The sequence below is a fragment of the Oncorhynchus masou genome, chromosome 4 (assembly GCF_036934945.1).
Source record: "Oncorhynchus masou masou isolate Uvic2021 chromosome 4, UVic_Omas_1.1, whole genome shotgun sequence".
NCBI classification, from domain to species: domain Eukaryota; kingdom Metazoa; phylum Chordata; class Actinopteri; order Salmoniformes; family Salmonidae; genus Oncorhynchus; species Oncorhynchus masou.
In genome coordinates this window covers 16,137,041-16,151,396 of record NC_088215.1, presented here as the reverse complement: position 1 = coordinate 16,151,396, position 14,356 = coordinate 16,137,041, and the positions used below count along the sequence as shown (strand labels likewise).

The following is a 14,356-nucleotide window of genomic DNA, read 5'->3' as shown; positions in this document are numbered from 1 at the left end:
ACTTCCTGTCATCCTTATTGTCAAACCAGTCAGACATGTCACCATAGTTGTCCCCCAAAGTGTTCATTCCCACCAGACAGACCACAGTGTGTTAGGGTAGAGCAGTAGCAGGCTGGGAAAAGGTACTGTTGATGTTAGAGGTATCTCCTTTGTTTAACTGTGGCTGTGTCTGAAATGGCTCCCTATTCCTTATGTAACGCACTACTTTTGACCAGGGCGCATAGGGCCCATGGGTTACATAACTGTTACATCGTCAACACCCCACCCCCCCCTGTCCAACCATGTGACGTCTAGGAAAAGTGATGTGGGGAGAAAAAAAACATGTATTTTAGGATCAAATGTACTGTATAGTGTGAAGTGTAGTGGATAGTGTAAAGTGTCAAATGTAAAAATAAAAAATAAACATTTTACTCACGTGCAAAGAATGGACTGGTCCTCACGATCTACAGAAAAAAGAAGAATCCTGATGTCAGGATAGAGTTGCTCATACATGCACATATGTAGTATGAAGACGGGCATCTGACATCAGCACACCATATAGGAAGACAATTGGATTGGTTAATCAAGATGTTTTTCTGGTCCTGGTAAGAGCATGGCGCTTGCAACGCCGAGGTTGTGGGTTCAATTCCCACAAGGGCCACAAATTCAAAAACATACTCACTGCACTTTAAGTTGCTTTAGCATGATTTATCTATTAATCATATCTAAACTTGTGTAAATCATATACAGTATGGGTATGTTTATCTGCTACCTGTTCATTTGGACAGTATTTCATTTTTATAACTCTTCCTGTATTTCGGTAGTGGTGCTCCTGAGTAATAACTTCTGAGCGATGATGACGTTCTGTTGTTTCCTGTCTCGATGTACAGTGCAGTCCTCAGATCACACACAGCCAGTCGTATGAAACATACACTTTAAGACTCCAGAGAAATCAACCAAGCGTTCACATCTTTGTACAGCCATATGCGTTGAACCTTTGCACAAACAGGGCACGAGTTGAATCATCTGCTCAAGTGAGAAATTGGTCGAGCTTTCCCTTGCCTAAAACCTGAAAGCAAGACAATAAAAAAAACTTTTAAAAAACTGATTTTGAAAAATAAATGTGTCCACCTGACGCGTTAAGCAATACGATGACTATCAATTCCCGATATGTGATCCCAAAAAATAGACATCACAAATCCTAGGAAAATACTAAAGGTCCATGTAGGGATATAACGAAACAGTATCCCCCTTTAAAACGCTAGACAGGGTGTGTATGTGCTTGTGTGTGTCTGGAGTCTGGGGAATGCTGTTAAGGAGAGAAAGACCATTTGGATATTATTAGTTCAATTATCAAGTTAAAGTATTTGGAGCTCAGTGCAATCTAAACATGACGTATGTGAAACAGCGGGAGGGTGGATTGGAGGGAGAGAGAGCAAGAAAGAAAGAGAGAGCAGCAGAAGGGGTTAGTTAATCCCCCTGTGCATTATCCTTATCTGCTAATAGAAAGCCCATTTAGCGTGACTCCTCAAAGATTGAAATCTCTCCTTACTGGCCATCATTCCCATCCCTGGTCCTACTGGGCATGTGCTACACTAGGCTACACTAGCCAGGCTAGCCTGTATGGCTTTGCTCAGGCTGGAAAGAACCAAGCGCTAGGATGCTATTCCTCATTTTGGACGTGACTTGGCAGTGGGCTAGGTTCCATTACACACACAGCAAAATGCTGTCTGTTCCCCTTTCTTCCTAATTAAGGCACAGAGGGGAGAGAGGGAGAGGAGGGGAATCCAGGGTTGTGCAGCATTTCCAAACACGCTCAAAACAGATTCAAACAACAGACACCAAATGTAACTCTGAGCCAGGGAGTAGAACCTCAAGGGGAAACGCCAAACAGGGTAAGGGCCAATCTGAAATGGCACCCTATTTCCTACTGCAAAGCGAGAAATACAATACAGAGAGCGAGAGAGAGGGAGTCTCCCAAATTACAATTGGTTTAAAGGGAAAATTCCAAGGTCACTCTAGTCTCATCCCAATCACGAGTTCACCAGAGAGAAAGCCAAGACACATCATCAAATCACCATCAAACAGAACATTTCATATAAGAGATGTATATAAATTCCCTTATGATAATGGCATTGAAAAAACTAAAATTTCAATCATCCAAATCATCCTCACCAGCTGAAACTTTTTTACACAAATCGCATGAGAACTTCCCATCTCTATTCCCTTCAAACTTCAAAGAGCAGGCAGGGCAAATTTCTAAGCCTTTGTGAAGGAATGCGAGTCTTCCCAGGAGAGATGAGAGCCAAGATTTCACAGAATTGTCAGAGACTGATTGTAGATAACCCTGTTAAGACACTTACGGAGTCTACACTTTCTTAAGACTTATCTAAGACTTATCATGTAGCAGACAGGAAAGGCTGTGTCTGGTCAAAAGTACTGCACTACATACAGTGCATTCGGACTGGATTATATTGTTTTTCCCCTTAATCACTCTCCACACAATACGCCATAATGACAAAGCAAAAACTGTTTAGACATTTTTGCAGACTCTTTACTTAGTATCTTGTTGAAGCACCTTTGGCAGTGATTACAGCCTCGAGTCTTCTTGGGTATGATGCTACAAGCTTGGCACACCTGTATTTGGAAAGTATCTCCCATTCCTCTGCAGATCCTCTCAAGCGCTGAGGTTGGATGGGGAGCGTCGCTGCACAGCTATTTTCAAGTCTCTCCAGAGATGTTTCGATCGGGGTTCAAGTCCGGGCTCTGGCTGGGCCACTCAAGGACATTCAGAGACTTGTCCCAAAGCCACTCTTGCGTTGTCCTGTTGGAAAGTAAACCTTTACCCTAGTCTGAGGTCCTGAGTCCCCTGGAGCAGGTTTTCATCAAGGATCTCTGTTCATCTTTCCCTCCATCCTGATTAGTCTCCCAGTCCCTGCCGCTTGGCATTCAGGCCAAAGAGTTCAATCTTGGTAGAATCTTGTTTCTCATGGTCCGAGACTCCAAGCGGGCTGTCATGTGCCTTTTACTAAGGAGTGGCTTCCAACTGGTCAATTTACCATAAAGGCCAGATTGGTGAAGTGCTGCAGAGATGGTTGTCCTTCTGGAAGGTTCTCCGATCTCCACAGAGGAACTCTGGGGCTCTGTCAGAGTGACCATCAGGTTCTTGGTCACCTCCCTGACAAAGGGCCTTCTCCCCAATAGCTCAGTTTGGCCAGCTCAAGGAAGAGTCTTTCTGGTTCCAAACTTCTTCCATTTAAGAATGATGGAGGCCACTTTATTTTTGAGGACCTTCAAATGCTGCAGAAATGTTTTGGTATGCTTCCCCAGAGCTGTGCCTCAAAACAATCCTAACTCAGAGCTCTATAGACAATTCCTACAAACTCATGGCTTGTTTTTTTGCTTTGACACCCACTGTCAACTGTGGGACTTTAGAGAGAGATGTGTGCCTTTCCAAATCATGTCCAATTAATATAATTTATCACAGGTGGAGTCCAATCAAGTTGTAGAAACAGCTCAACAGTGATCAATGGAAACAGGATGCACCTGAGCTCAAATTTCGAGTCTCATAGCAAAGGGTCTGAATACTTATGTAAATAAGGCATTTCATTTTCAATACATTTGCAAATTAATCAAAACCTGTTTTTGCTTTGTCAGTATGGGGTATTGTGTGTAGATTGCTGAGGATTTGTTATTTATTTAATCCATTTTAGAATAAGGCTGTAATGTAACACAATTTGGAAAAAGTCAAGGGGTCTGAACACTTTCCGAATGCACTGCAGAAAATAGGGTACCATGTCAGACACTGCCAGGGTTGTTGATAGTCTTGCTCCTCTTAATGTACATGTAGACCCACGCAGAGATCGCCACGGCGACACCCCCCTAAAGGGTTTGTTTGGACCGTACCATTAGTCATTTAGTCATCTACTCTATTCTGTCGTGGGAAATCCTATCAGTCTGTTAACAATAAATACTCCCAACACTCCAATCTAAACAAAGCGAGAGTAGACAGCGAGCTATTGACCGTCCATCGTCATAATGTTTACTCACGACCCTAGATGCACACACCCCATAGCTGTAGATGTACACACTGACATTTCCTGTGTGTACATGCAATTAAGCTGATAGATTCCTACACATACAGCATATCAACAGAAAGTATGAGTCCTACACTACACCAGAGATGGGCAGCTTTTGTAGGCCCGCTGAATAAATACAAAATAAGTTGAGTCGGGGTCTTCACTTACTGTTGGGAGTTAGAATAGTAGAACACACAAGGTGCAATTTCAAAATGTTGTTGTGCATCTGCATTTTTTTGTTCTTGTTATGTCAGTCACTGACAGTTAACCCATGTCAGCAATATTTTTAAGGGGGGTTAAGTTAGTCTAGGCTGCTATCATGGTCGTATTACCGACCGGAGGGCCCCTATTGATTTTGTTAGTCTCTCTCAGTCAGATATCATATTAAAAACATTTTTCTCCACCCTATGACAAAATGAGTAGAATGGCAGGAAATTTTAGGTGTGTATTCAAATATGGTTGTTTTTTTGCAAAACTCTACACTGAGTGTATATACACTGAACAGCTGCTCTTTCCATGACAGACTGACCAGGTGAATCCAAGGTGTTCCTAATATTTGGTATACTCAGTGTATTTTCATTGTCTAGCTGGAATGGCATGTTCGCATCCTGAATATTTGACTGTGATACGTGGTCACCCAAGATGAATGTACTCTAAGTTGTTCTGGGTAAGAGCATCTGCTAAATGACTAAAATGTTAAATGTAAATGTTTTACATATTCATATTACTGTATTGATTCATTTTTAGATATTGATGTCACAAATGTACCATTTGTACAGTTTTTTTTAAATATTTTTTTTTAGTTCTTGGTTACATTTGGCTTTGTAAAACCTAGCAGTACTATTTATTTCTGAGACTGAGGCAGATAAATATAGTTCTGCAAAAAACATGATTCTTTTTCTCTCTGAAATGAAATGTCTGTCATTGAACAACCCCATGCCACGATTAGACTGAAAAAAAACAAATCTCTTTTCACAAGGTCTTTAAGCAATAAAAGCTAATTTTCCAACATTTCTGAAAATGGATATATAGCGTTTTGGAAAGAAACTCTTCATATAAGCACGCCTACACATCTAGCATTTTAAAAGACAGCTAGACACTAAAATGCTGTTTAAATTACTCCACATTTCTCAAAACAGATCAAACCGAGTAACAATCATAGACCAACGTAGATCAAACAGTAAAAAAATAATAATAATCACTGGTAAAAACATGAAGTATTTGTTATTCTACTCCAAGGTAGTTATGAACGTGTCAGTGGCTCAATTCATAGATGTATCCAATGAGAGCTTAACATTCTTGTTGTGGTTTTGTTTAACCTCAACCTGCATTGTTTCCTGTTCACCTCACAGATCCCCCTAGGAGCTGCATACGCGCGCACACACACACGTGTTAATTCTGACTAAGCTGGAATGTCAAATGCTATCTGACAAGAACCCACAGAACAGCAGGCAGATTCTATGGGAATCCGTTTGTGTGTGTGTGTGTGTGTGTGTGTGTAAATTCAAAGATAATGCACACACACACACACACACAGGCTTAACCTGTGACTTATGTGTGTAAGGAAGTCCATGTAAGATCTAAATCCAAATGATAAACATGGGGCTTGAAGAGTGACTGATAAAAAGAGAGGATAATCAAGTCAGTGTGTTTGCTCTCCTCTTTGTGATGTATGACTAGAAATGTATCCAGTACTTAAACCGGGTACTACATAATAGGGAACTTGAGCTCGAGTAGGAGTGAGGTCTGTTTCTGCTTGGCCAGCATCACAGGGCTTATTCTAACTTCTCTCATCAGGCTGCAGCACTTTGAACAATGGAGAGGGTTGGTTCTTACATCATTTACAATGTGCTTCCAAGGTCATGTTCTGGGAGGACCCCATTGGTCAGAAAATGGTCAAAATGAAGTCTAAAGTAGATGTTTTTTTCCCAAGGAGGTGACCATCTGCTCTTTGACTGCAATGTTGTTCACTAATACGCTTTAGACTATCGTGACAACCTGACCCATACTGTGCTGACTCATACATTTGTGTCACATTCTTTTCACAACTACCGTAACTGAGTAAGCAGGCCAGTGCGCTACGTTTTGGCTCAGCTTGGCTCAGTGGCGTAAAAAATGAAGTGTAACCATGCTGTAGTAGTGACTTGGTAAGGAACGTGGTATGCCAACAAACGTAGCAGAAGAACAGCCTCTGTGTGGTTATTGATTTGTTTGAGTGAATCAGATCTAAGTTTTGTTGATGCATGATAAGCAACACTGGTGACTGGCTGTAAAAAAAGACAGTCGTAGAAGTGTGATATAACCACAAAGACCTTGTGAGAACATGTTGTTGTATAGTGTCACTTATCGCCGCATAATTGACATGTACTGTCACAAAAGTGATGATCATTTAAATAAACTGTTAACTTTTACTTATAGCTAAAATGTCAAATGTAGAATGTAAAACATAAAAAAGGGGCTGATATCTACAATCTGATTAGAATTTACAATAAATTATACAAGTGCTTGAATCAAAGAGGTAAATACAGAAATGTTTGTCTCTGGGAACTTTTGCTTTTGGGCCAAAATGAGTAATTGTAATGGACAGAAATATTGTCAGAAGTTTGCAACTTAAACTTCCATAGTTTATCTTTAATCCTAAAGCAACAGACAGAAAAGGCTAAACGGAGAGCACATTTTATTGAAGATTCGAACAGGAACTGTCCTCTGACTTCCTGTCCTCCATCTCTCTAAAGCCAGATGTCAGTAAGCTCCTCTGAAAATCCCCCAGAATTCTTATAAAATCCTTGGGGTCAACTAGGGCCGCATGACCCCTGACACCACATAACAAAGCCTTGTGGGAAACACAGTTGTCCACATCAGGATATTAGCCTCTTGTTCCCTCTCAGTCTTAGCACTGTATGGGCTAGCCAAGAGCCCTTCACTGGCATTTACTGTAAGCAGAGTTAGCCCATCGTCACCTCGTGTCCAGATTTATCTTTGAATGAGCTACTAAAAGGCTTTTTCTGCTTCTGTTCATTAACTTTCATTGAAGTAAGCAGTTTTCACATTGTTTTTAATGCAGTTTCACAGCCCACATACTTCAGGAAGAGAGGTTTTTGACCAGAGGGCATTGATAGAGCGTGTAAGGCTATAGTATATTTAAGCAATAAGGCACCTCGGGTGTTTGTGGTATATGGCCCATGTGCATTATAAACTGGTTGGGTCGAGCCCTGAATGCTGATTGGCTCACAGACGTGGTATATCAGACCATATACCACAGGTATGACAAAACATGTATTTTAAGTGCTCTAATTATGTTGGTAACCAGTTTATAATAGCAATAAGGCACCTCAGGGTTTGTGATATATTGGCCATTTTACCACCCCTCCTCAGGCCTTATTGCTTAATTATATCTCTGCAGTATTCTGCACTGCAGTTCAGCTGCTGCTGAGTTTATAGAATGGTGTACCTTTTGAATTGTATTGAAGAGCTAGCTATCCTTGAGTTATTGAAAATGTTGTTTTGTTGGTCTGTTGACCTAAAGACAGCTGACACAAGACTGTTGCAATCACTGTTTTGTAGCAGCTGATATTATACAAACCACTTTTAAATTCTCCCAAGATAGTAGCTAGCTAGATCGGAAGAATGGCTGTGGTGAGATACCATGGCCCTCAAGCAGGGCTGGGATCAAATGTCATTCATTTCAGTCAATTCCACAGGTAAACTGAAATTCCAAACATTTCATTTCAGTCAATTGATGGACTGAATTGAATCGACGCCAACCCTGCCTTCCCAGGCAAAGAAGCTAGAGTAACAGGACGAGGTGTAACGATGAACGATGAACCTACCTTGCATCATGTTTCTGTAGGCATTGTCAGTGATGGAGTAGATGTGAGGGGGAACTTCATGGCGTTTCTTCCCTTTGTACATGTCAATGATTTTCTCAGAGTAGATGGGCAGCATCTTGTATGGGTTCACCACTACACAGAACAGGCCAGAGTATGTCTGCAGAGAGAAAACAAGGATGAGCAGGGTTATTATTACGCAATAAGGCACCTCAGCCAATCAGCATTCAGGGCTCGAACCACGCCGTTTATTATTGAAAATAAGCCAACATGATTATTCTACACATTAAATTGCTGTGTTTGAAATTACATGTGTATCACAGTCCTTTTTGCTGGTAGCAAGGACCTCTAAGGTTGTGAAGACTGAGTATTATTGTGAGTATTTATGGGTCTGTGTGCTTCTACAAACATATATTCTCATGTAGATGGGCCTATCCCACTGGCCACACACTGGTTGAATCAACGCTGTTTCAAGGAAATTAAGTTGAACCAAAGTGGAATGGACAATGAATTGACGTTTGTCCCAGTGGGACAGAATTCATTTACCTCAGGTTGTGTAGAGTGTGTACTGTACAAGTATGACTGTGTGTATCGATGTGAAAGTAGAGAGTCCAACTCACATAGATGAGCCCGGAGAAGTACCTCTCCCGGATGTTGTGAAGCACCGACGCCTCGTTCAGGCAGGTGAGCTCGGCCATGTCCTCCACCTTACTGAACTTGGGAGGGTTCATCTTCTGGATATCATCCTTATTCACCGTCACCTTCTTCCCGTTGTCGGCCAGCTCTACCAGACACTCGTCCCCGTGCTCCTCCTTGACGCTCGCCGCCTCGAAGCCATTCTTCTCCGAGGGGATCCACACCAGCTTCTTGGCTGACCAGTCGGCCTGGGCCATGGGACTGTTGATGAAGTCCTTGTCCAGGAAGAGGAACTTCTCGTCCTCAGTCATCTGTTTTTTATTAGCCATCTTGGTGGTGGGTGGAGGATCTTGAGTCTTCTAAGATCTTCTGTCTTTTGGGGGGGCCAGCTGGAGATGGGGATAGAGATAGGGGGGGGGGAGAAAGAGAGAAGACATTTTCAAATGTTAAGACTTGGTTGGCTTGACTTGGTTTATGTGTTTATGGTTTGGCTAGTCATTGACTGAGAGAAGGGGGTTATGGGTCGTGCACGGAAACCACAAGGTCAGGGGTTAAGGAGTTTGAGTCATTACAAAAATATCAAAAGAAGTGGTATAGCTCCATAAATTGCATGATTCTGTCTGTAAATACTCTCTCACACAGAAGACTCTTCAGTCCAGCACTTCCAAAACATACTCAAGGGGTTATTAACTAAATGGTGTATGAGTCAGACACTACATGTCCTACCACTGCCAGCCATACATCCACAGAAGGCATGGACACTCAAAGGGTTAACATTTCTTCATCCATCCAGAAACTCCCAGAATACAGTAATTCCCCCCCCCCCCTTCGGGTTTAGCCTCCTACACACACGAGCCACAAGGGAAACTACAACCATTACAGTGTCTAGTTTAGATATGAAGATAGAACTCGTTTCCCAGAGTCTAAGTAACTGTACCATATGCGATAAGGACTTACATCGATCTTCTCATCTCGTGTACTGTAGGTACTATACACTTTTACAAGTGAGGGGTTTACCCATACCCTAATCAGAAAAAAATGCTTCAACAACAATAAAGTCCATTTTTTTCTTTCCCTCTCTCCTGTGCAGCACCGTCGGCTACATTGCAGTCCCGTGCTGTGATGCCCATATATGGCCTGCTTCTCTGGAGCAGGCCTTTCGATGGACCTAAACAGCCAGGCAAGTTCAACTCCCAAACAAAGCCCTTATAGGGAAGAGTATGTCTACAGCTGGTCCACGCAATTTGGAGTTTACTCCAAAATGATAACACGGACAGAGAGGCAGAGCTCGTTTGGGGGGGGGGGGGGGGAGGGGGGGTCTCATGTTCATGGTTCATGCTTCACATGGTCCCGCCACTGTGCTGTTCTCCTCTGTGGCTGTATAGTGTAGTGGAATGAGGGATGCTAGCTAGCTGCTGGGCTCTGAGTCATACCTGAAGGAAGTGGAGCCATGGCAGGTGCACAGTTCTATGGCAAACTCAGTGCTAGTATTTTATCATTCAGTGCTGTTATGAATGCATTACTGGAATCTTGGTAATAACTTGCTGTGTTTAACACCTTAATAGAAACACCAACGGGTCAGTGGAGGCTGCTGAGGGGAGGACGGCTCATAATAATAGCTGGAATGAAATCAATGGAGTCAAACATGTGATTTCCATGTGGTTGACACCATTGCATGGACTCCATTCCAGGCCTGACTATGAGCCGTCCTCCCCTCAGCAGCCTCCACTGCAATGGATCCAGATCAATAGTACTACAGTATCTAAAGGATTCTGACATACTTTATTTTTTAAATTCCAACCAGTCTACGCAGACATAAGACATAACTCACGATAAATGTTGACCTTTGTGCTGGTAAATCAATCTACTCTTGCTTGATAAGATTCAGACTATAATAAATTGCACTACATCATGGAGTCCCTGCACCCATCATTCCTATCCAGCCCAGTCACACTGGCATGCTCTTTCTAGGACTAGAAATGGGAACTATGCGAACAAGTCACAAGTCCTCCTGGGAAAGATTGTCACTGCGTCCCCTGGGACCAGCCAGAGCCAAACTACCCACAAAAGTATAAATATCCACTTAGCCAGAGTGAAACATTTTTTTTAAGGAAAAAGAACATTGTCCTCTATCCTGTTCCTTATTTGCAATGGTTGTAGAGCACAGCACAGAATGAACTGGGGCCGTACTAATACACAACACAGTAGTCCAAGGTTGTGTATAAAGAGGAGACATTACAGCGGATTCAGTATGAACTATTTCCTTTACTGACTGAGGATAAGTGGACTTTTCCTGACACTCCCCTCCAGTACTGTCACTGTAGATGCAGCAAGACAAGTGTCATCACTCTTGAACTTTTCTGCACCTCTCAAACCATTTAGACCAGTCTCTCTCGCTCTCTACTATTTTTTATATCCATCTTTCTCTCTCATCCCTAATCCTTAACATTTCAGCCCCTTCCTTCCCTTCTTGTCGTGTCAACGCATGGTCAGTGGTTCCTCACCCCCTTCTCGCTCTTCATCTTGTGTCAACGCGTGCTCACCTTTGTTCTCAGCCAGCGTACACTGAGGACAGCTGTCTGAGTAGGGGGCTGACAGGGTGGCAGTTTGCTGATAGGAAGCAGTCCAGCCTGGGTAGAGACTATAAGACCGTGCTTGAAAAGCATGATAGAGAGGGAAAATGAGGAGGGAGGATGAGGTGGAGGAGGAGAGGAGTCTCAGAAGATTGTTTGCCAACACTGTCAGGAGAACGAGGGGCAGAGGAAGAGAGTAGAGAAGAGAGGAGCAGGAGGAAGGGGAGAGTACAGTAAAAGTATGGTGAAATTCTCAGTAGCAAAGTTGGTCTTTCCTGGAAGCAAAGCCAGAAGAGAAGGAATCACTTCATGTATCATCAGATAAGAACTCATTGATTGTCGTATCTAATCCTGGTATCTAGTACACTACAGCAATGTACAGCAAATACCTGAAGGAGTGATTGAGTCCTTGATACTGCTGATCTTTAAACAGAGGAGGCAAATGTCCAACTCATCACAGAATAGTATGATAGAGATTGAGCAGGAACTATTTTAATTAAATAGTGGAACCTCCTGTGGTCTTGCACACACATCCACTGACCTGCTAAGTTCCAAATAAACCACTGTTTAAAATTATTTGTGTATGAATGGGCTGGTTGCCCAGGAGACTACTTGACCTTTATTTGTAGGGGCTGAATGGTGACCCCTGGGCCTGTGAAAGGCTTTACCCTCTCCCTCATCATTCCATCCCTTCCCCAATTCCTGGCTTCATTGCAAAAACTAATTTCCCAATAGTTACTGAACTGTTACTAAGCACTGTATCATCAAGCCTTGACGACAAATGGATTGCACTCAGCTATGCCAGGATAAGAGTTAGGCCTAATAAAGGTAATTCTCCCAAACGATCACAGTATCTAACACATTCACTACTCTGGTATATCGGCTGGTATACTGTATCAACTAACACTAAGGCCCTGATTTGCTTGCCTGATGACTCAAAACTCTGCTCTACATTCACTACATACTTCAGTCTGAGACTGCCATCATTGAAGTCGTTTGTGGTGATGTCAAAGTGAGGTGTGTTGGACAAAAAGTCATCAGCAATAAGATAATTTCTAACCAAACAGAGTATCAAAGTCAATTAAAAAAATGTCTAAAAGCAGTCGGGTTTCTGGGACCAATCAGAACAGCTAAAATGTGTTTGTGTTCTAGAAATCGTCAGGGAAGTACTCGGTTCCAGACTCATTGTGGAGAAAATAACGTAGCGTTTGGCAGGAGCAAGGAGTTTGGGTAGCCAGGCAGCTGATTTGCTGCGCTCTGAGTCCTGATGAAATGCAATAGTCCCACATGTAAATACAGACACAGTTAAAACCGAGTGTAATGATATCCGATTCAAATAGATTTGCATGCTGAGGTATGTGATGAATAAACACGCCAATCCAGTACATCCAAATAAAAATGTAAACGCCTGGTCCTGTAACATTGAAGAAGAATGAAGCCTATATACTCACAGTTGCGTTAGGTCATTTAAACGCAATTATGGTTAATGTTGTAACTACCTGCCCAGAGATAGTCAGAGTACCATGCATTTCAGTCTGTGGTTCTACTGCTATGGTGTCTCACGTGTTGCTTACTCCAAACACCTCTCTTCTTATTACGCAGTTTGGCCGTTCTCCACCTCTAAAAGCATCTGCCTTTATTTTCTCCTGATAGACCTTCTGACCATGTTGTTTTCACTTGTGCCTTAGAGCAGTGCTTTATTTCACCAAAAAAACTTGGATGAAAGTCGGTTGAAAACAAAATTTCGATGATGCTGCAGGCTCTCTGTGGTGGATCGACAAAGGCCGTCAAAATGAATCTCCAAAGTCAACCAGAGACAAGATAGCTGAGAGATAACAAGGTCCTCAGACTGAGATAGAAAACCACGTGCTGGCTTTACTCAAACTCCCATGCAGCATAATCATACGATAACCAATTATCCTGTCAGCAAACTACGAGGTTGTGTTTCAACATCGGGTCAACCTCAGCAACTATGATGACGTCCCCAATGTCTTTCTGCTCACTCAGACATTTTCCAGTTTGATGCTGGTTTGTGTCACTGCAAACTGGAGAGGATACGACTCTCACAAGTGACAAGTCTACCCTGAGCCACCACACCGCAAAGTTCGGCATCAAGACAGACAGCTTTAAACTACCATATTAGGAGAACAGGAAACACCCTGGTTAGCGTTCAGCCGGTTTCTTCTTTCAGATATACAAAGTAAACTTCCACTTACTTCCTATAACCTATAACATGGCACTACTGGTGTAAATAATTCAGTCAAGCTGTTATTCCAAGCTGTTACAGTATAAATAACATGGCTACTGTATAGATAGTATTACTGGTTAGTATATAGAAAACATGATAAAGAAAGGCATTGTTGTGCTGCACTAGCACTGATAAAAGGGATGAATTCGCTGATAAAGATGGCCAACATAAAAAGGTCACAGACTCTTTAACCACAGCATCATACAACTGCATCAGACAGGTGTCAGCACGGCAGTTACATTGTATCGGCTACCACCGATAGTCATTTCTTCTGGGGTGATTTGGCTTGTTCTGCATTTACATTAGAGTCATGCAAAACATCTGTCAAAAGCATGCAATTGTAACAGAGACCAACAGTGACAATTGATATCCGATATCTATTTGCTGGTCATTTTGCTCAGTAATACATTCGGCGTGTGAAACCTAAACACATGAATTACAATATTGGATACATATGATAAACAAAAATGTCAGTTTCAAGAGCCACAATCAATGTCGCTAAGCGTGCGTTAAAAAAAGTGCGAGCAAAACAACAAGTGCACTCTCACTCTCTCCAACTTGTTTCAAAGTAAAACAATGGCCTTGCATAAAAATAAATGACTTACAAGTTTGATGAATTCGAATCAGCAGGGGCGATTTGGAAAGTAATGGTTTGGAGCGTCCTGCGGTCGACAGGGTAGCCTACTCCAAAGACGAACAGTCCAAATTACCCTGGTAATTACCTCGCTTTACCATTTAAACCCGGGGGGTGGAGTCGCACGCGCAGACCCTCCTCTCTCTGATCTGACGGCATAAAACCATCAAATTCTACCGCAGAGCGCGAATGTACTGTCCAAGACAGTACTGTTTGAAAACTCAGTGGTACTGTCGTGTACACAGCGTGCTTGACGCTGAAAAGCAGAACGAATTGCAATTTGGCTGCGCGCACATGCGTAATTTAATTTGACGCCGAAACACTTTATAGTAATGTGGTATGCATAGTATACTTCAGTCTCTCTTCATATTCATTTTCTT

General features: G+C 42.4%; 1 protein-coding gene across 3 annotated transcripts in view; it reads right to left on the bottom strand.

The window, feature by feature from the left end:
* The window catches only part of LOC135524541 (myosin-11-like), a 39,044-nt gene extending 24,989 nt beyond the window's left edge, over positions 1 to 14,055 (bottom strand). For all 3 annotated transcript variants that reach the window (XM_064952163.1, XM_064952171.1, XM_064952179.1), the window contains exons 1-4: positions 13,948 to 14,055; positions 8,506 to 8,910; positions 7,889 to 8,045; positions 416 to 443 (exon numbers count right to left, since the gene is read on the bottom strand). In XM_064952163.1, coding sequence (XP_064808235.1) covers positions 416 to 443; positions 7,889 to 8,045; positions 8,506 to 8,850 — 530 coding nt within the window. In that variant the 5' untranslated portion in view covers positions 8,851 to 8,910; positions 13,948 to 14,055. The remainder of the gene's footprint in view (positions 1 to 415; positions 444 to 7,888; positions 8,046 to 8,505; positions 8,911 to 13,947) is intronic.
* Between the last annotated feature and the right edge of the window lie 301 nt (positions 14,056 to 14,356).